This window comes from Plodia interpunctella, chromosome 24, assembly GCF_027563975.2.
Source record: "Plodia interpunctella isolate USDA-ARS_2022_Savannah chromosome 24, ilPloInte3.2, whole genome shotgun sequence".
Classification (NCBI taxonomy): Eukaryota; Metazoa; Arthropoda; class Insecta; order Lepidoptera; family Pyralidae; genus Plodia; species Plodia interpunctella.
In genome coordinates, this window is record NC_071317.1 from 5,301,249 (window position 1) to 5,323,392 (window position 22,144).

General features: G+C 36.4%; 3 protein-coding genes across 5 annotated transcripts; 1 reads left to right on the forward strand and 2 right to left on the reverse strand.

Moving 5' to 3' along the window:
- Positions 1-23: 23 nt before the first annotated feature.
- On the reverse strand, positions 24-3,287 carry LOC128680365 (leucine-rich repeat-containing protein 27-like). Of its 2 annotated transcripts, none has more exons than XM_053763457.2 (4): positions 2,917-3,287; positions 1,685-2,385; positions 956-1,295; positions 24-789 (listed from the first exon to the last, which is right to left on the reverse strand). In XM_053763457.2, the coding sequence occupies exons 1-4, from the start codon at positions 3,004-3,006 to the stop codon at positions 721-723; spliced, it is 1,200 nt and encodes a 399-aa protein (XP_053619432.1). In that variant the 5' UTR covers positions 3,007-3,287; the 3' UTR covers positions 24-720. The 2 variants fall into 2 exon arrangements, with proteins under 2 accessions (XP_053619432.1, XP_053619431.1); XM_053763456.2 differs by having other exon boundaries at positions 29-789; positions 2,887-3,283.
- A 568-nt stretch (positions 3,288-3,855) lies between these two features.
- On the forward strand, positions 3,856-16,596 carry Nelf-A (Negative elongation factor A). The gene is made up of 11 exons (XM_053763568.1): positions 3,856-4,098; positions 4,828-5,082; positions 5,677-5,854; positions 6,333-6,482; positions 7,146-7,262; positions 7,667-7,812; positions 8,429-8,593; positions 9,442-9,525; positions 11,023-11,136; positions 11,479-11,578; positions 12,239-16,596. The coding sequence occupies exons 1-11, from the start codon at positions 3,889-3,891 to the stop codon at positions 12,502-12,504; spliced, it is 1,785 nt and encodes a 594-aa protein (XP_053619543.1). The 5' UTR covers positions 3,856-3,888; the 3' UTR covers positions 12,505-16,596.
- Positions 16,597-17,010: 414 nt separating this feature from the next.
- On the reverse strand, positions 17,011-22,089 carry LOC128680424 (zonadhesin-like). Of its 2 annotated transcripts, none has more exons than XM_053763570.1 (4): positions 21,852-22,089; positions 21,271-21,414; positions 20,683-20,839; positions 17,011-17,727 (listed from the first exon to the last, which is right to left on the reverse strand). In XM_053763570.1, exons 1-4 carry the CDS (start codon positions 21,930-21,932, stop codon positions 17,081-17,083), a joined length of 1,029 nt encoding a protein of 342 aa, XP_053619545.1. In that variant the 5' UTR covers positions 21,933-22,089; the 3' UTR covers positions 17,011-17,080. The 2 variants fall into 2 exon arrangements, with proteins under 2 accessions (XP_053619545.1, XP_053619544.1); XM_053763569.1 differs by lacking the exon at positions 17,011-17,727 and adding an exon at positions 18,505-19,270.
- Positions 22,090-22,144: the final 55 nt, after the last annotated feature.

Below are 22,144 nucleotides of genomic sequence, written 5' to 3' on the forward strand. Positions count from 1 at the left end.
ATAATCAATAAATTTGACTAAATCAAATGGTTTATGAAGGAGTGGATCTGAGGCAAAAAGTTAAAAAAAAATAAGCTATCGCATTTCTGAGCATGACCATGATAGTCTTTCCTTATCTCAAAGGATATTCATTGCCATTCAGCAGGGAAATGCAGCGAGTGTTATGGATACTTTTAAGTCGGATACAATACGGGGTGGCCTTTTAGATTAATTAAAGTATATTTCGACGAAACATGTTACGGATTTACGTATATTAAATCATACAATAATGTTATTCCCGTATGAAGTTTTTTCACTAAATGGCGGCGAAATGGAACACCTACATACGTGTTACGGTTTTTCAATTAATATATGTGGTTTTGCTTCGTAAGTAACTAACTAAGCCTATTGATATCTTGCTCGCTTGACCGGGTAATCGGTCACTCACTGATAGTGTTTGTAAATTGACAGATAAATTAGCCGTAACAATATTATTAGGTAAGTCATGATACTGCCATATTAAGCTATTATTAACTACTAGTAATATAGTACAGTCTGTCAACGAAGTGAAGAAAACTAATTTTAGACGGAACTACATTTTTATGCTATTGCAATATCAAATAGAATGGTCAAGATTGGTGAACACCCAGTGCTGCCGGTAAGCAGGAGACAGGCGAACTCGTCTAATTTCTTCGCTTTCTTGACAAATTTACCGGTATGAATAAATTGGTATTTAGTTTTCTAATCTCGAATCACCGACATTGCATTCGACGACGATAGCTCCATAAGCTTCTGTTTTATTTCCGTTATCTGTAAAAAATATTCCTATAAGAAGAAAATCTTTCAACAACATTAGTTACCAATAACAGTATGATTTCGTCGACCGCATCAAGTTATCCTATATTGATATTAATGGTAATAGGGGCGAATTTTCAATGAATTTAGATTTCTTGATGTGCCCTACAAAATATATTACCTTTTGTATTTCATTCAACAACACCTTCTGTTCAGTCCTCGGCGTCATATCACTTCTATTCAAATCTATAGCTTCAAGATTCTCAAAAAGTTGCTTTATTTTTATCGCCAGATGAACGTCATTGGAACTCTTCCTCGGCACAGTCGGTTTACACCTCCGGACCAACTTTCTTTTATACTTATCGGGGAGATCCTTTTCTATATCTTCCCTGGTCAAAAAAGTCATGTATTCCGGATTGGTGTCGTAAGGAAAACATTTAGGTTCCAATTTGTATGTTCCGTCAGCTGAGTGCTGCTTGATTCTGTATTCACGACGCCAGTTTTGGAGAAGTTGGATGTTCCTGCAACATACACGCTTGTAGTAAAAAAATTCGCCTGGCGTGTTCGTTATTTATGCAAGGTGTAGTCAACATCTTGCTCTGAAATGTCAATTTTAAATTCGAAACTGAACTTTAAGAGCTATAATTTAGTAAAATGCATCATATATGGCATTGAAGAGATACTTGTAAAACACCAGCAAATTCGAAGGACCAAAGAGCTATAACATCATAAACAACTTGTTGTATTACGAATTTTGACGTAACTCAATATGTTAAAAAACATATATATATTTTTTTATTTCTGGTATTAAATAGAAGCCGAAGAGTAGAACAAACGATATCTGCAGTGTAGTCCTGCCAGATTGTTGGTGTTGGTGGTGGAGTAAGGCCCGCTGATATAAATTACTTACTTCCTATCTTGCAAAATCTTATCTCTTTTAGCTAATAAATCTTTGTGTTTCTTTATAGCCAGATCTTTTAGGTAATTCTGTTTTATCTTGAAGTTAGCCACGGCCTTGCTTTCCGCTTCAGGTGGATCAACGTATTTTGAACTCTGAGTATATGACTGTACAGACTTGTATCTACTTTTGGCTAATTTTGGACATTTCCCTTTGATTTTCTCGTAATATTCCTCCTCTTCGGAATCAACTTCTTTGTCATTCAGTATTACAGATAGAGATTTCTCTTTGATTTTGCTCCTGTCCAGTACAGAGTTGTAACTTCTACTTTGGCTTATGGTGTCGAACGTACGCGTGCTCTGCCCATCTTCAGACAATTCTATTGGTGACTGTACTAAAATTTTTTCAATACATTTTTGGTTTAAAAACGACAATATTTTCAATGTCCCTTCATTGATAATTTCTTTTGGCGGGTAGGTTATAGGATTCCCGTTGAGTTGTAACACTTTTAGGCTTAGTGTACCTAACTCATCTGGAAGTGCTGTTAACTTGTTGTTCTGTAGCAACAAGTGTGTGAGACTGGGGTGGGTTTGTATGGATTTGGGGATGTTGGTTAAGCAATTGTTTCTCAAGTCCAACCACATGAGGCTAGGGAGAGACGGGAAGAAATCTTCGGACAGTTCTGATATTCTGTTATTTTGTAAATAAAGTACCTGAAATAAAAGAAAATACTATTTAAAATAAATCGATATCACAATCGAATATGCAAGTATATGGCGGTAATAAATAGACTTCAAATTTTATATTGTAGAATATTTCCACCGTTGGGTGAGTTTGATATGGGACCGTGGGTAAGTGGCGCCAAAAAAGGAGGCCACGAGGCCACGAAAATAGGATAGTTTTCAGGGTTCATGTTATGTAAATATGTGAGATTGTTTCACCATGTTTCCTAAACCTCAAAAAAATGTAGGTATGATCCTTCCGTGATGTCAACTCATGGAAAAGGCGTGCTTTATTTCGTTAGGTGTTTTATTTAAAATTTTGTGTAATCTTATAAAAGTGAAAACATAATAAAGTATCCTTTTCCTTTTTTTTATAATCATACAATCGTAGGTTAGGGCCTTTGAACTAAATTTTAAGTTAGTATCTACCTATGGAATTATATCTTGAGGCTTAGGTAAAGTGTGAAATTATGGTCAAATTGTTCAACTTACTGTTAGCAATTTATTATCAAACTTTGGTACCGTTTCCAAATCACTAGAAGATAAATCACAAATAGTCTCCTCCGTTAAGACCTCCTCGTATATATTTGTAGGAATTGATACCTCCGACATTGGAATTGATAAATTCTTTGCACTTGTTAAATCGATAATATTGTTTAGCAAATAATCATTATAGGTAAGTAATTCAAAAATGGCGCGTCAGGTTTTAATACTTTTAATGCCTAAAGCAAAATGTTAATTATAATACAGCCAACTATTACTTACTAATAACAATTACAATTTTTATTTTAGAAATATAAATAAATTTATTCGTAGCGTACATTAATTGGAAGTAAAATTAAGATATGCAATTTTTTACATGATATCGCCTGAATTTCAATTTAATTTTAATGCCTGTTTAAATAAAATAATAACTGTCATAAATAAGTACGACATGACGTATATGTACATGTACCTCCTACCCTTATAATTAAGTAGTGTTGTCAAGAATGTGAAATTAACAACATCGATGAATCAAATCCTCTCATTTGTAATGCAATCCACAATTTGATTTTATTGAAATGTATCGCACAGCCAACCTAGAAAATACGTTTTCCTGTTCTATACTAGTAAACAAATCTTGTAAATAATTGCCCAACAGCCACTTGCCCATATTAAAAAGTTTGTTAGTTCGAGTTAATCTGATAAATAAGATTCAATCTATAATAATTTATTTCACCCGACACCGTCATTATAAAATAAAAAGCCTTAATAAAATTATTTGGTTTTTATTGTAATATTGTAAAATTTCGTCAAAGTTGAAACATAAACCTTTTTAATATCAAACTGGAAACATGGTAACGATACCAGTTTTTTTCAAGACGCCGGACGATATAAAAATAAAAGTGTTAATCAATAATCGAGTTGATGGCAGGTTAGATAAATCGATAATCGGGTCAAACAAATACGACGATGGCAGATGCTGAACACGTCACTAGTTCAGTCAGTTACAAGATGGCGAACGTCCGGGATAGTGATACATCTTTGTGGCTCCACAATAAACTCGGAACATCGAATGATTCCTGGACCAGTGGCTCAATTTGTACACAATTAAACGCAGAAGTTTTGAAAAATATCAAGGATTGTTTTCCAGATTTGCAAACGCAAGTGAAACTAAAATTATTGCTAAGTTTCTTTCATATCCCGCGCAGAAATGTTGAAGAGGTAACTTTTCTCTTTGGTGTTCTATGATTTGCGTAACTGTTATGTTTTATGTCTCTTTCGTTTATGTACAATTGTAATTGGCTAGAAAGAGAAGTAAAATTTCGATTAATGCATTAGTTTATTTGTTGTCATATCGTATTTTACAATAAATATATGTACAGATAAACTCAAATATTTGATTTTATTGTTTTCCAATAAAATCGTATGTATCATAAAGTGTACATTTCACAACAATTCGACGGGTTAGATAAATATAAACACGATTGCAACACAAGCATTTTCCCTTTTAATACGCGTGCTTCATGGTCTAGGCTAGACATTCAATCGTTGTATTGTGTGTAATTCAGCGATAACAGAAGTATTCTACTGTGGAATGTTTGTTAAAATCAGTATTATAGCTTGCGACATGTACTTATAACCTATAATTTAGTTAACAATCAGACAGGTCTATTTCAAGGCCCATTACTACGGGCACAACTGGACATACACAGAAATACATTAGGAATAACTAATATTACAGCTGAATAGTGTTTCACCTATATATTTATGTATTGGCTTCACTATTGGTTTCTAAAATATTACATCAAAGATTATTAATTGCCATCTTTTATAGCACCACATACACTAATTTAAGATAATGTAGAATGTAAAAAACAATAAATATGTTAGAGTGATGCTAGGATCAATATATTCGTTATTATTGAACTAATATGGTGAAACATGTTCCAGTGGCGAAATGAACTGGAAGAAATCATTGAAGTGGCTGCTGTGGACTCTGACTTGTGGGTGGCGATGCTTGCTGAGGTCCTCAAAACGTTCCCCTCGGCCGGGACCCTCAACACCGAGATAGCAGAGTTTGACGAAACCCGACCTATATTCAGTGATATGATCGGGGAGTTGAGACGGGCTTTAGCCAAACATTCAGACCTTGGATTACTACCTCTTGAGTGCCTATATTTGAATAAGAATGCTTTAGTTTCTGTGGTAAGTTGGTAGTTGATTATTATTTGTGATGTTTATATGGTAAAATTTGCAAGATGTATTCATTAACAACTGGCCAATACACACTGATAAAGTGCCTGAGACTGTGTAGGATGTAATTGATTAATCACGTATATTGGTTCCATATCATTGTGAAATGTCTAATTTTTGCTTGCACAAATTGTGTAATGAAAATTTAAATCTGTTCTATTAAGTATATTCTATTACTACGGGCTCTTGCCGGTGGCGCCGGCAGCAAAATTTAGCCTACATGACAATAACTACCAAAACCACCTTAGTCCAAGCTCCATTTTGACATGAAATGGCCTTCTTTCATGTCAAAGGGGTCTTAAGTCTACAAAACAAACATATTTTCGCAAAATTGATCCCACAAATGTTAACTTTTTTGTTATAGTTTTTGTGTGTATCTGTTCACACAGACAGACCGCGGAGACAGGGGGACAGAAGTCGATTAAAATTATTTTTGTTTTTCAAACAGCTATAACATGTCCCACTGCTGGCCAAAAGCCTCCCCTCTCTCTTTACATGTGTTCCTTTCTTTCTTTTTTTTGTTTAATAGAAATAAATAATGTTTAGGTAGGACAACAGCCGAGTGCAGTGAAACATTTCACATTAAAACGCAAGCCCAAGTCTGTAGCACTTAGAAGTGAACTGCTAGCCAAGGCGACGGAGGTGCAGGCCAATCAGAAGAAGGCACAAGCACCCACCGTGCCTGTGAGGAGCAGGGGCATGCCTCGGAAGATGACTGATACTAGTGAGTTTGGTTTCGGAGTAGAAAACATAAAATACAACATTTTTATTTTGATGTCCTTTTCAAGTATTTCTAAGTAAAAGAATTCCATGAACATATAAAGTATTTTTCAGTATTAATGAAAAACTAAAATACTCAATGTCACAAATGTCATTTAGATTTCGATCAATCAAGAATATTGAAAATAAACTAACATTTTAACTTTTTTGAAATTCGTTTCTATCTATATGTAACTATTAGTTTTTAAGATTTAAGCATTTCAGGTCATATCAACTATATCTAGTTCCAAATTCATCAATATCGGCCCCGATATTGTCGGACGTTAATTTGTTTATTATATATAAAGTCACTGCACGACACATATAAGTAAATATACAGATTGAACTAGCTTCAAAGTAAGTTCGAGGCTTGTAGCTACCCGGTCGGGGCTCGCGCGCGTGTAGCGTGTATATATATATATAGTGTGTCTGCCCGGGCGCAGCGCCGCTGAAGGGGCTGCCGTCGCGCTGGGCGGCGCGCGGGCCGCGGTCGGCCGCGCCGCGCTGCGTCGCGCCGCGCGCCGGCATCAAGCTGCTCGACATCGCCGACCAGCCCGCCACGCACGCCATGATCAAGAAGCGCAAGAAGCTGGGTAAATTGTTTTATATTTATATATTTCTCTCGGGTCAAAACCAAATGAGAATCCGTGCTGTCATTTTTTAGTTAGATAGACACGCGGTAGAGGAATTTGTTTTATAATATGTAGCAGCGCCCCGGGGAATCAGTCCCGTGGGAAATTGGGGACAAAAGCTTGTGTTATTTCAGATTGTATTCTACCCGTGTACCAAATTTCATAACAATCAGTCCAGTAGATTTTTCGTCCTCCTATACATCCTCACAATCTTTCGCATTTATAATATTAGTAGGAATACCTCTTTTCGAATATATTATTATTAACACTGAATTATATTTGTATTACGTCCCGGGACTTCCCTCCCGTGGGAATTATGGAACAAAAAGTACCCTATTCCAGGTTATATTATATTTGTGTACCAAATTTCATAACAATCTATGAAATTTGGTATGTGGATTTTACGTTATAGAATAATAAACATACACACATACAATCTTTCGCATTTATAATATTAGTAGGACTACCTTTCGAGTGTATATTGCTAACACTGGTGTCATATTTTATTCAAGTCGCCTAAAGGCATCTGACATGACTTACGACTAGCTTAGTAGCTACCAGCGTCCAATGGCCTGTAGTCGCAATTTATTACAGAACAAAAATAATCCACTATTTTAATTTCAGAAATGGAGGAGGGGCAAGCTAACAAGAAGGCTGCGCCGGCGCCGCCGTCGTCGCCGCCCCCGGACTACGCCAAGGGACTCAACTACGCGTTGCCCAAACCGGAGGACACGCCCAATAGTACGTTGAATGTTTACTTTTATTTCCATGCTATATATGGTCGTACGTATAATACCCGTTGAAATACTTTTCGTGTAATCATACGCAGCCCTTCTGGCATGGGCACCAACACTGTTCAAATGAGTTTCTTTCGGCATTTCTTCTCAGCAGTGGTCGTTCCGAAATGCCAGTAGTTTGTAGCTTGTGACAAATTATTATATAATATAAAAAATGACTTGAAAAAGTGCCTGTGAAGGTCCAATTTCTGAATTAATAATTTGAGTTTAGTGTTTTTTGTTAACAAAAATGTATGTGTCTAAGAATACACAATATTTTGTGTTATATAAAATAAAACCGTTTAAATATAGCTGATGTCTCAATTTGAATATATTGCTGCAATTTCTATACAATTTGTATAACTGCAGCGAGCACAGTGGAGCCGCCGACGGAGTCCCCGCCGGCGCCGCGGGCGTCGCCGCCGCGGTCGCCGGCGCCGGCGCCGCAGCCGCTGCAGCAGCCGCAGCCGCAGCCGCCGCCCAGTGCGCCCGCGCAGCCTGTTCTAGTGCAGCAGGTAACTATATCACGATGTAACAAATAACTTTCTTTTTGTAAATTTTAATTGAGATGAAAAAAAATCAGGACTCGTACCTATACTGCTGGTACTTTATACTGAAAATACATAATTCATAATTAAAATTATTTATTATTCCAGCTAGTTATTTTTGTCATCATCGTAGGCATCAAACTTATATAAATGCCAAAGTTTGCGATGATGTATGTTTATTATCGTTTTACGCAAAATTGTTATGAAATTTGGTACACGGGTAGAATATAACCTGGAATAACAGAAGGTATTTTTTATCCACGGGAAATTCTGACGGGAGCGAAGTCCCGGGGCGCAGCTAGTAGTACATATTTATTCTAGTTAATTTTAAAATTCTTGTTAATTATTATGATTTTGCCTCATGTAGTACTTTTCTACAACTTATATGTACCTAATGTATTACTAATAGTGAAAACTTGTTAGCGGCTTCATGTTTGTATCCTGTAATTAATTTGTTCTTTGCATTCCGGAGAAATACAATAGATAAAAATTAAAAAATATATTGAACACGCTCTCCATTTTCTGAAAATGTATTTAATTATGCTGCACATAAATATATTTCTATTTAAAATTTTTCCAACAGGGAACGGGAGCAAAACCGATTGTAATAGGTCAGCAACCGAAGCTGTTGATAGCAGGACAGGCGGGTGGGAAACCTGTCTTGTTGTCCGCACAGAACCTGTTGAACACCTCCGCTGTTATATTGCAACCTGGGGGCAAGGCTGTCTTGTTGCAGAATATTAAATCGGTAAGTGTTCAGGCTGTTCAATCACAGTTTCTGTGAATCACATCGATGGATTACCAACATGGATTTTAGTGATCGTATTATGACGTAACGTAAACGATTTGCTTCGATTTATTCATAATTAAAATTGGTGCGCGAAATTTTTGAATAAAGGAATCGGTTTATAATAACTACTAGCGCGCCTTCCCGGCTTCGCTCGGGTAAACATAACGAATCATACACCTCTAAATCTTCCTCAGGAATCGCACTATCTATTTAGTGAAAACCGCGTGAAAATTCGTGCAGTAATTTTTGAGTTTATCGTGAAGAGACAGACGCGGCAGAGGAGTTTGTTTTATAATATCTAAGGATCCAACGTCAAAATGAAAAAACAATATTGGGAAGCCCTTCTGGCATGATAGGGATTTCCGCACTCCGCAGTAGTTGTTTCGAAATGCCAGTAGTTTGTAGCTTGTGAGAAAATTCTACCCTGAAGTGGGTGAAAGGCATGAAAAGATTTTATATGAAAGTTCTATATCGTTGAAGTTAGTGACTTGAAAATTTGGATGTTAGTTATTGACAAGATATTAATGAATACGTGTTTCTGATTTTTCTGAAAATTAACCCTAAACCCCTTAAAAAGGGGGGTGGACTTAATACAATTTTGATGATAAAAATCTGAAAATTCGTAAACATACTCTTCATCATCCGAGATTTTACTGTGAAAAACACGCGGGCGAAGCCGCGGGAAAAATCTAGTATAATATACAAATTTGACGTGAAAAGCCTGTGAAGGTCTAATTACTGAATAAATTATTTGATTTTGATGTAAAATCCAATCCGTCGATCACCGTGTAATGTGCAACGTGCAGGTGAACCAGCCGGCGGCGGGCGGGCGGCCGCTGCTGCCGGCGCTGCACGCTCAGCAGCACGGGTTGCAGCAGATCGCGCAGACGGTATTATATATTCTATTATACTAGTTAAACACCACCATAGTTATCACCCGCTTCATCATTCGTAACTACGTGACGAACCGGCGCTAGGTAGTTTACAAGGTCAAAGAATTGTGAAAATATGTTTAATCTAAGTAAATTTTTTTATAGCCTTTATTTTGTGTCCTACTGCTGGGCAAAAGTTTCTGTCTTCCAAAGGTCTCTATACAGAGCCATTTGTTGCCAACCATGCCGAAACCTGTCTAAATCATCCCGCCATCTAGTTCGTGGTCTACCACGATGACTGCGCCCTTTGGAAACCCAATTTGTGGTGATTCTCTGGCGGCATTCGACAAACATGTTCCGCCCAATTCCACTTGAGCTTTGCTGTCTTGGCGTCCACAATATACACCATATTTTTTTAATTATGCCAAAAAATAAAATAACCCCATTTTATTTTTTACCGTCACCACATGTTGCAGTAACTATTACTGATAATATGCGCATAGTCAAAACTTAAGAAATCGAAATCCAAAATGTATCAAAAAAATCTATAATTGGTTATAATACTTAGAGTAGCCACCTGACTACTACGCTTCATAGTAAAGGTAGGTTCAGTGCAGCGGTTCCCACAAAGTCTATTTTCATTGATAAATTCTGGCAATTATTTTTTGTTTATTTTTTGCCTATGCCAGGGTCATTGCACGCGAGAGCGAGAGAACACGATAAACTATGAATTGGAATAATTTGAGCTTCAAACTACGTCCATAAATTCATTGTTATTTTGGGATAAACGATAATATTATAATATATATTAAGCTTTTAATTTTTTTGGCATATAATCAAAAATTTATGTTGTATATACAAACTTCCGATGGAGCTAAAAGTTTTATTGTTTAGTGTTCAGTAAAAAATCGTAAGAACAACTTTTGAAAAAATATTTGACCAAAATGTTGTGATTATTTTAATATTTTATTATTATTTGTCTCGTATATTTCCACACAATGTTGTATTGTTTTTGAAATAAATGAATATGAATATACATATTGTACAGTCAACAGCTCATTAACCTACCCAAATTCATTGCAAACTCGCCGCTATTACCGCGCCATAGAGGTTTATGCAGGGTAACTTGATGTGCTGTTTACTGTACAAGGTGGCCGAACATCCATTTTCCAAGTCTCGTTTCGATATATTTTTTTTATTGTGAATATGTATTTGTTTTTTAAGGAGAATCAACAGGATAAAATCTTAATACTATACAAAAAGCAATGGATTACAAAAAGCCAGTTATAAGTTGCCCGCTGATAGGAACATTATCTTTTACTATTTGTAAACTCTGAAATATCAGAGCACTACGCAACACCATGAGATATGGGAAATGTAATGACCATATTCTAAGAAAACTACTCGTTCTAACCTCTCTCGTCTGAACGTTTTCCCGGTTCCTTCCTCAGCCGTTGAGCGTCAGAGCCCAGAATCCGCCGCTTATTCCAATGAGCCATGTTATATGATCCCCAGGTGCAGATGGCCCCGCAGCCGCCGGCGCCGGTCGCGGCGCCGCAGCCGCCGCCCCCCGCCCCGCAACCACAACCACAACAACCCCTGTTGCCGCGGAGAGGGTTATCACTCACGGTAAGTCACATATTCTGATTCTTTATTATATATATTGTAGTATCTCAAAGTTTATATAAAAAAGCTCTGAGATACTATAATTACATTCGTCTAAGCTTCACTTTTCACTATTGTGAAGTTGGTAAAGTTTTCTTAAGGTGATACATAAATGCACACTAGCGCCACCATCACGTTTTTGCTAATTTCTTTTATTTATTGGCGAAAAAAAACTTTTAACACATTATGTCACGCCAGATTAAGATTTCTGTGTTTCTAGTGATTCAAATTCTTTTGTTTTTTTTTCTAGTGGTTAAAATGAAAAAAAGTTATATTTGTAAAAAAATTGCTATCCTTTTTTTTCAGCGCGACCAAATGCTGGAAGCTCAGGATATGTTCCGGAACGCCAACCGCGTCACGCGACCGGAGAAGGCTCTCATACTAGGGTTCATGGCTGGATCCAGAGGTTAGTTACTTATTACAAACTAACATGGCGGTTTCAAAGTACATTGCTGATTTTTCTTTACGGTAAAAAATGCTCACATACAAACCATGCCATCTACAACTAAATACACCATAAATATTTACCTACATGACCAAACTAATCTACCATTACAGAGCACATATTCTAAATTATTTATGTTATTTATTATATATGTTACTAGATGTTGCCCGGGGCTTCGCTCCCGTAGGAATTTTGAGATAAAATATATCCTATTTTATCTCAAAATTCCAACCAAAAACCGAACTGATTTCAAAAATTATTTCATGATTAGAAAGGTACATTATGCAAGATTGCTGTCCCGTAGGAATTTTGAGATAAAATATATCCCTATTTTTAACCTAATTTTATAATGTACCTTTCTAATCATGAAAGAATTTTTTAAATCGGTTCGGTAGTTTCGGAGATTACCCGCCTCAAACATACAATACAAACTTAAGTCACGAACTCACAAACGCCTACCTTTTTATAATAATATATATGTTTTATTTATTCAAAATTCTACGAATTTTACATTTTGCGTGATCAAATTAATTCAGTAGAAATGAAGACCAGTTCACAATAAAAAAACCCGAGTGTGCCAATATTATGGAGTTAGCATAACATTTATAATTTTTGTTTCAGACAACCCCTGTCCAAACCTAGGCAACATAGTGACAATAAAGCTATCAGAAAACATAGAAAATGTCCTCCAATCAGACGACACGTACCTCACTATGCTGTCAGAGATGCACTTCCAAATGAACTACAACAATGGGCAATGGACCAGGCTCAAGAAGTACCGTCATATTGATGGCATGGTGCCTCAGAAAATACCCCCAGGGTCCACAGTCATATCGGCCAATAACCAACAGCCTGTGGTTTCAATAGCCAATCAGAGTGTCAGTTAAGTGTCAAAGTGTTTAAAGTGGTTTATGTAATATTATTTTCTGTTGCGCTATCAACGAACACGAATGAATAATGGTTCGTCAAGGTGTCAGTGTACTATTTTGAATCTTATTGTGTTGACATAGAGCTGGTTTTCGTATATTTGCTAAGGTAATACCTTGTAGCCTATAAGTGTTACAGCTATAAGTGTGTTAAAAGATATTTTATCCGTAAGTCGGTTAATTTTCATTTGATGTTGAATGTTCAGATATCGCTAGGATATACAGTTGTTGTTAACCGGAGTGTAAAGATGAAAAATTGTGTCCGACTGAAACTATGAATTCTAATTTATTCATTCCGATTTTAATGACGTTCTTTTTATTGTGCATAAACCTATTGGGGTGTTTCTCAGAGCTTTATGACTGCTGCAGTCGCGCCGTCATTACAATTTTTCAAATTTTAACAAAAACAACAATTAGTTTTACTATCTGACTTTAAAATTAATCTGTACTGTGGTAATGTAAATTTTATGAATGATTGATTTTGGACATTATTCCTTCCTCAAGAAAATTTGAAAATTTTATCGAAATAACAGCGCGCCCGCAGCGGTCGAAACGGTCTGAGATTTACCCAGATTTGTTCAAATTAGATGTTTAAGCCAAAACCGAATATTTGGTCGGACACTAGTTTCAAATGACTAGCATAAAGTACATACATTTGATGTCAAATCAGGCCAGATGCAATGCCATTGAATGGATATAAGATGTTTTTGATGGTGAATATGCTTTCAGTGTGATGTGTTCGAAATTACTTTAACATGAAAATTTTTTTTTTAATTTGAGAAAACTTATTAAAAATCATCACATTCGCTATAGTAAAAATGAGATAAATATAGATACATAATATCGAAAAGTTCCGAAAACGGCTGGACCTAATTGAAAACACGAATTTTTTTAAACAATAAAATAACTTTACTTTCTCCATTACTTTGTTAAAATAAAACTTATATATTTCGAATATATATGAAAACTAGAATCCGGAGCGTGCTAAAATTATGACGCAATGATTTTATATTAGAATGTAAAAACACGCCTAGCGTGTCGAATCTGACACGCGAGGCGTTTTATCCAACAGTAGACGTAATTTGGCTTATTTCTCTATTTTGATCTCAAAGACATGGACTAAATTCAGTATCATTTATTAGTGCCAAAACGATTGTGAAAATAATTGTTTTTATATTAGAAGTATGGCTTCAGATGATATGAATAGTAATAATTGTTTTAATATTTACCTAATGGGCCTTTATTGATGTAAATAATTAGATAAATGATAGTATATGTGACAACACATTGTTGTAAAGCATCTTATACACTAAAACATATATAAATATCTTCACAGAGAGTGAGAATTACATGCTTTTTTCACCAGAATCAATAGAAATGAGGACAGCATATGTTCCCAGTGGTACGTTCACAGTCAAATAATTACAATAGACAATGAATTTACACATTCTATTGTTTAAATTTAAAAGAAATCTATTACTGGTATGTATACTGGAATGTTACAATACTTAGGGCCTGTGAAGATAAACTATTTGATAGCCTGTATGTAACTTATACATATAGCGTCAAATATAAAATTGTGTTTCTCAAGTTGTGGATAAGACTAACTGATAGATAACTTCAGGTAGATTATCTGGCAGTTCGTGTATTTGTAATTAAATGTTTCAAGAATGTTTAAAAACGACTTAAAATAAAAAAAATATATTTTAACGACGAACATAATGCAAAATATTTCTTACTAGAAACTACTGAAGCTTAGTGATAAGAGTCATTTTTTGACACTAACCATATTTGTTAAATAACTCAAATAAATATATAAAAAAAAAAACATAGAATTCAACTTCCAAATGAAATTTATAGTGACAGAACAATTTTACGACTGTGTCGTGAGCATCTAATTGGCAAAATAAATTTCTTTAAAAATAACTTCATCATCTTCCGAATTTTCTGTAACTAGGCTAGTGTTAAAAAGTACCCTAAAAATTAAATATTAAGCCCCGAGTTTGGTATCTCCATGGAAAATTGTGACTCCTTCAGGACTGCTGCCAGGGTGTGCATGGTTAGCTGCTCCCGATACTGGTCCGTGAATGGCAGACACAAGCGTAGCACTGCAAGTGTAATTTCGAAGTTATGGACTGTTTAACAGACAGATCAATAGGATGACACAATGTCCTTATGCAAATTCCAATCACATCCCAACTATTATTATAAATGCGAAAGTGATTTTGTTATATTCAAACAATCTTTTATGAGCGTTGTGAAACCGCGCACACGACAATAGATCTTAGCGCTTTGTTCTGTTTCATCTCGCGTATTTTTGATGCATGTTTCTCTTTCTTGTATGAGCGAAACAAAAGATACGATGATGTCTATAGTATTCTCTGTCCAAACAACGTTAAGTTGCTATTGACACAAAACAGGTGTTTCTCACTCATGTGAATTGTATTGAAAAAGAGCGAGATATAAAAAGCGTCAAATGTTGCTTTTTTAAGTAACGAATGTCTGCATAATGCTATTCTTAAACTAAGATATTATTTCGTGTACCATTGAGACTAGTTTTGTTTTCATAAGTCATAATTTAGTTTCTCTTAGTTTATTAAAGGTTGCGAGCCACGAAGAGTGCTGACGTGTCTATGGTTTGCCTGCGCAGTAGACCAAACTTATATATTAATAGTAGATTTATTGGCAATTTTTCTATTGTGCAAGCAAACCCATAGACACGCCAGGTCTAAACTTTGTATACGCATTGTACTTTTGAAATATGAATAGAAAATTATTGCATTAAATTTAAATTTGTACACTATATTTCCTACTAGCTTTTGCCCGCATATAAATCTCAACCTTCCTATGGGGTCAGCATGAGTTTTTGCGACAAAACAGACACAATTTATGTGGAAAATGAACAATATAGTACATACGCATCGTACATAGAGGAACTATTGTGACGTTGTCAATACGATTACGTCGTCGTGAATATTTTTGCTAGCCCCATAGACTGTTAAAACTTGTATAAAAATCTATTTGGTAGTTTGTATTACGTTGAAATAGACTTTTTTTATATTATATATTCATAAAATGAACTGACCGAAGGGTTTTTTCAAGTATCCTATATAAACAGTTGTGTTTCTAACTGAAATAGCTTGTTTAAATTAATTATATCAATAAGTACTATTAACATGCAAATGGTAAACCCAAATACACATGTTGTTAATATATAAAATGGAGAGAAATCTTTCGATGCGATGATCGTCGTGCCTTTGTAAAATAAGCCTTAATCGCGTACAATAAAGTTTATTTTTGTGCCATCTACCGCTTTTGTTCATACAGCTTATATTCATAAAGCTGTGTTATTTTTTCAAAAGCCTATATTGTTTCTAGATTATTCTGTGAATTATTTTCTATAGCAAACATTAATAAATCGATTATAGTTCCATATAAACATTGTCTTCACTACAGTACGTAACTATATTTAGGCAACTTCTACCACTATTTTGAGAAAGGTCCTCGAGTGTAATAGTTGATTTGAATAAGCTATTTGTCTATGATTGCGAATAACATACAAAAAACCTACTAGTAATTATATACCTAATGTGTTCTTATAATATATAAGATAAAACTAAATGAATATGTCAATAGAAATTTAATGAGTCGCATCGAACGGTATTCTTGTCCTTTTAGAATTTATCACACAAATATAAATTGAAATGTCATTACAATTTTGCATTTTCGATATAATTAAATTCTCGGTTATTTCTGGAATCGAATTTTTTATAATGCAAATTATTTTTTGCGTAAAAACTCTTTTTTAGGTTATTATGTAAGTTGACATTAAATATGGGAGCAATTGCGTGTATATAGAGTGTGTGTGAATGAATGACTTTCAATTTGTATTTGAAGGATTATATGTTGAGTTGCTGACAACACGACGCCGTGTTTAGGATTTGCGATAAGTTTTAAGTTTGTACGATAGAGTTTTTCAATAGATATTTAACATTCACCGTGTATATAGTAGATAGTACAAAAATATTAAAAGAAAATTATTTAAAATGATAACGGGCATTTTATTTTCAAAGGTGAGATAAAATTATCAGTTAATACTAGGCGAACCCTCTCACTAGCGTATCTATCACATTTTTATCAATTTCTTTTATTTATTAGCTAAACCTACAAAAGTGGTACCTACTACAAATTATGGTACCTACCAAAACCCTTGTCTTTATTATACTAGCTACGCCCTGGGGATTCGCTCCCGTGGGAACTTCAGGATAAAAAGTACCCTATGTGTTATTCCAGGTTATTTTCTACCCGTGTACCAAATTTCATAACAATCGGTCCAGTAGATAATGCGTGAAGAGGTAACAAACAAACAAACTTACTTTCGCATTTATAATAATAGTTGGGATCGAGATTATTAGAGATAGCATTAGGAACGTGTCAAACCACATAAGTAAAACAAATCATGGATTATTGTCACTATATTTCAGATCTAGACATCATCACAAAGGGAATAAAATTGTATTATATTGTATAATCTGTTTTAGTTTGCGCGTATCGAAAACTTGATGCCCGATGGTTTAGGCTCGTTCTGTCGTTGGGGGCAATATCTGGAGCAGGTCGGGGAGCATGGGGAATCCTTCTGGCAACATCGGAGATTCTTCGAGGACATTCCGGAATTCTTCGGTGATATTTTACAAACTTCCTTTGATATGTGGGATTGCTTCGGTGAAATTTGGGATTGGCAAGACTTCGATGATATCTGAGAATTCTGCGGCGATGTTTGGGATTGACAAGGCTTGGATAATATTTGAGAAAGCTTCGGTGACGTTTGGGATTGGCAGGGTTTCGATGATATCTGAGTATTCTGTGGCGATGTTTGGGAATGACAAGGCTTCGATAATATTTGAGAAAGCTTCGGTAATATTTCAGTACTTTTTGGTGGTGGTTTGGGACTCCTAGGGGGACATGTTTTGCAGCTTTGGGGGGAACATTCGGCATTTTTGAGAGGTAATTCAGTTTTCCTCGGGTTAGATTCAAAAAACTTCTGTAAAAGATTTGATTTCTTCCAGTTGATTTTTCCCAACTTCTTCAGCGATATACCCATGGGTCGTGGTCTCGAGATGCCCTTGGGACCCACCACTATTTTCCCTTTGTACTCCTTCACTATTGGCAGACACGCCCAAATCACTGGAATATTAATTTAGAGAAACTTAACTCATTTAAAAAAAACTTAATGAATATTACGCAACGTGGGGTAACTATAACAAAGCCATCTATTGCCTATGTGCACCACTAAATGTCGTTTGTCATGCTATGCAAGAATTGTTAGAACGCGCGTATTGCGATATGCTTACAAAAGCCTAAGTATATACGCATAACAGCCATACGAAGGGGTACACGATCCAGTTGAGTGATGCCCTTTTGTAGCTTACCTTATATTGTGCTATGAATACATTTAATTATATTTCAGTTTACAGCCAAGTTTGCAACGCGTTACACCATATAGTTGAGGAAAATACTGGACACCAATATAACTAGTGAGATCGCAGTGATTTTAATGGAAAAATATTATACCAGTGTAGCTAAAGACATTCAAATTTTTATAATACTTCAAACATTTTGACCGCGTAGGTACGTCCGTATACGAGCGTGTGTATGTTGCGTTAGAATTCGCAATGGTGAATTCTAACTTTGAAACCTTAAAACTCAAAATCGTAGTAAAACTCTAAACAGTATTTTTAGCTTGTGAGAAATAACTATAAATATAAAGATTGACGAGAAAAAGTGCCTGTGAAGGTCTAATTTCTGAATAAATGATTTGAATTTGTAGGACGAATTTTCAAGACATGGTGTACGTTGAGTTTTATATGTACGGCTACAAAACAAAATTTCACCTACGCAGAATACTGACTCGCTGTTCGTCGGAAATGGTCTACTTTCACGCACACAAGTAAAACAAATCAATGGATCATTCATTGTATATTTCTGCACTTGGCATTATTACAAATGGGTTAAATTATATTATGATAGCAATTATATTATAATTGTTTTATATCTAGCTAATTCTATAGTTGAAATATGTTGATACGAGTACGTCGTGGGGTATTGTCGCAACATTCCGGTGGGCACCTGGTTTGGTCCTTCTGGGCTAACCGTATCTTCTTCATTGGTATTTGACAACCCTTTAGGCATATTTGGTCATCTTTCGATGATACTTTGGAATCATTCCGACAATTTGGTGAATCATTCGGGCAAATTGGAGAATTGTTCGGGCGTTTTGCGGAGTCATTCGGGCGTTTTGGAGAATAACTCGGGCAAATTGGAGAATCATTCGGGCGTTTTGGAGAATAATTCGGGCGTTTTGGATAATCATTCGGGCAAATTGGAGAATCATTCGGGTGTTTTGGGGAATCATTCGGGCGTTTTGGGGAATCATACGGGCAAATTGGGGAATCATATGGGCAAACTGGGGAATTCTTCGGACATTTGCAGATAACTTTAGGGCGACTCTTGGGTTTTTTGGCAGTTTTCTGTGAACATCCGCATTTTTCCACGGATAATTGGTTCAAAGCCGGAGAATAAGTCTTGGTTGTTTGACAAGTCTGGGTGCCTGGTGATATCTCCGGGACACATTTATCGCAGATTCCCGGAGACTTCAGCGAGAATGGACACGAATCCGAGACTATTTTCCATTTGTAATTTTCCACCATTGGCAGACACGACCAAACCGCTGGAATTTCAATTCAGTTAACTTTTACGTAAAACTACACATTGAAATTAAATTAAATGGACAACACTCACCGGCCCACACTAAGCTTCAAGCTATACGAGCGTGGGTCCGATAGACACAAACACAGAAACGGGCACAACACACCTAAGTGACTTTCAACTTCTTAGAATATATAGTTACATTGTAATTCTGCCGGCACAGATTATATAACACTTCCAGTATTTTGCCGGTAAGTGTCCATGCCACGAAAGAAATCCCGCGGCAATATGCGGAACTATCTATAGAAGATTGGCCACGTTGTTGTCAGGGACTGCCTCCATGGCGTGGACTCTATTACACCTACTGACTGCTCAAATTATCAACGAACTCGGAGAGATGCGCAGCCTCGAAACAAAAGTAGTTTGCTTTTTATACCATTGCTTAGTATACTACTACTGATCTGAAAAATGAGCAGTGTAATATGAATTCGCCACGATACTTATGCGCGACGCATAATATTTATATGTATTAGTATAATAAAGGGACAAAGCACAAACCTTACAATTATTTACTGCAGCAGACGTTTCAATAAAATAGCTTCATGTGAACATTACTAAGTATTTTTATTTTACAAGATATCTTTATTTTCTTCCTTTTCCTATCTTTAAACTAAAGCAGATGATTGCTAGGAAAAGAAAATGCGGGAAAAGTTCAGACGTATTTTTGTTTAGGATAAGTAGGTATATGCAAGCATAAACGATTTTAAAATACAGATATTTTACTAGTCCTAGGTCCTTTTGCTTTTGTGTCGATCAACACACAAATATATTTTACTTTCTTTTTCTCTAACAACGTGGTATTACGATATGCGAGGCTGAGGCAGACGAGTGGGGTAGGCGTCTCCGTCCCTAAATCTAGTGACTCTGCACAAATTACCGTCCGCCATACCCATCCGCGTCCCGCCCCTTGTACGTGAGGTCTGTGCACCTTTCATTGTAACTATGCACAAGCTGATACACTGAGCCCTCTAATGTTTGGTCTGCAGGTCTGAACGCTGTGCATTTTCGAGTAATTACTATAAGTAAATAAATACGTTTGAAATTGACTCATAGACGCGCATCGCGTTGCCTAATGGCGTCTGTCATCTATCTATGCCAGATGGATATACGGGATATCAGGTTAGACATGGGTGTATCTAGAGACGTTTTTCAAAGGGGGGGGGGGGCAGCCCCCTTGAGTCCCCAAGATTTGAGTATTGGAAGATTTAATTTTCAGTAAACCTTAATCCTGGGACGGCGCCATATTATCCCTGTATGGTCTGGAACCCCTACCCCTTTCCTGTCATGGGACTAGACGAAAGGAATCGAATATGATGTTATTACAAAATAAACAGATCACATGCTAGCCATAAATTGGCATGCACGATTCCTTACCGAAGAGGAATGTCACGTCAGGTATAAACATCACAAGGCTCTTCTTGGTCCCGTACTCCTGTGAGGAGATGAGGAACTCCATGAGAGCGATCACGAGCCCAAACATCACGAACCCTAGGGTATACCACAGGTACAGCTGGACTAGGAACTCCTTTTCCTAAAAAGGATGTCATAAGAAAGGTATTTGCAAAAAACATGAGACCAATAACAAATAATATACTTGTGGCGACATCAACCACACATACTTAAACCTATAAAAAGTTTTCACATTTTTTGAGTGGGATCTCTCTCTCATTCTTGCACGTTGTCGGCGCTATGAAAACGCGACGCGAAGCGGTGATTTTACGAAGCTCTTTAGGAATCGGCTGTCTAAAGTTTAATAAGTATCTTTGTGTTATGATGTCAAAGATGATATGCGTACCAATGGTCTGACAACTATGGATGCGGAAGTTCAAAATAATAAATAGAAAAGTGGAATCTAGGCTCCAACACTCAAAGAAACCAGGTAAACGCTCAAATAAGAGAGAGAGAGAGAGAGAGAGAGAGAGAGAGAGACATCCTCGACTGGATTGAAATAATGAGACTCACTATGACAGTGCCAATCAGGAGTAGTACATTGGCAACTTGGAACAGTTTGATGAGATACTGTCTGGCCTCCTGTACCATCTCACCAAGGCCAGGGTCCAGTGGCCGCCGGTATAGCACAAAGCTGCCGTCCGCTATACATCCTCCCTGGAAAAGAACCATAAGGTTATTAACGTAACACCAACATTTTTACGAAATTAAAGGGTCGGCAAAATATTATTCCGTACCGGGCGATGGCCCACGCTACGCCGCTGATCGAGTACAAACTGCGCAACTTCGTGCACTATGGAGGAGAGCGATCAGCGTGGCCACAACTAAACCTGTCTTAGGAATCCCACAATCTATTGTTGAAAAAACAATCTTTATCGTCTGCGGCCCAAGGTTCAGCCTAGCGCATGTCGTGTATAATACTTAGTTCTATCTTATGTGGCTATGCTACGCTCACCACTTAATTATCCATAGTTCTCTCGGACATAAGACTAGATGGATTTCTTCGCTATCGCGATAGATCCGCCTTGTACCTTCAATGTTTTTTGTGTATTTCTCATTTTTTGCCAATAAAAAATATTCGTAAGACGACTGACCAGACTTATGACAGCAACCAGAAAAGCTGTGGCCCTTGGAGGCAAGCAGGCACAATCGAAACTGATGCCTGGCGGGTACATTCACTTGATTTCAAATAATATCTTGGTTAAAAAAAAAACTGCTCGACTTCCCCCGGGTTTGCTCCTTTAAATGTTAGTAGTTTTATTTTGATTTACCCCATCAAAATAACGTCAATGTGCATTTTTGTCATGTGTTTTTAAATGTCTAGTCATTAGGGCCTATTCCCGCTGTGATTTTACATGGATAGATATCAAGTCTAAGTCATCAAGAA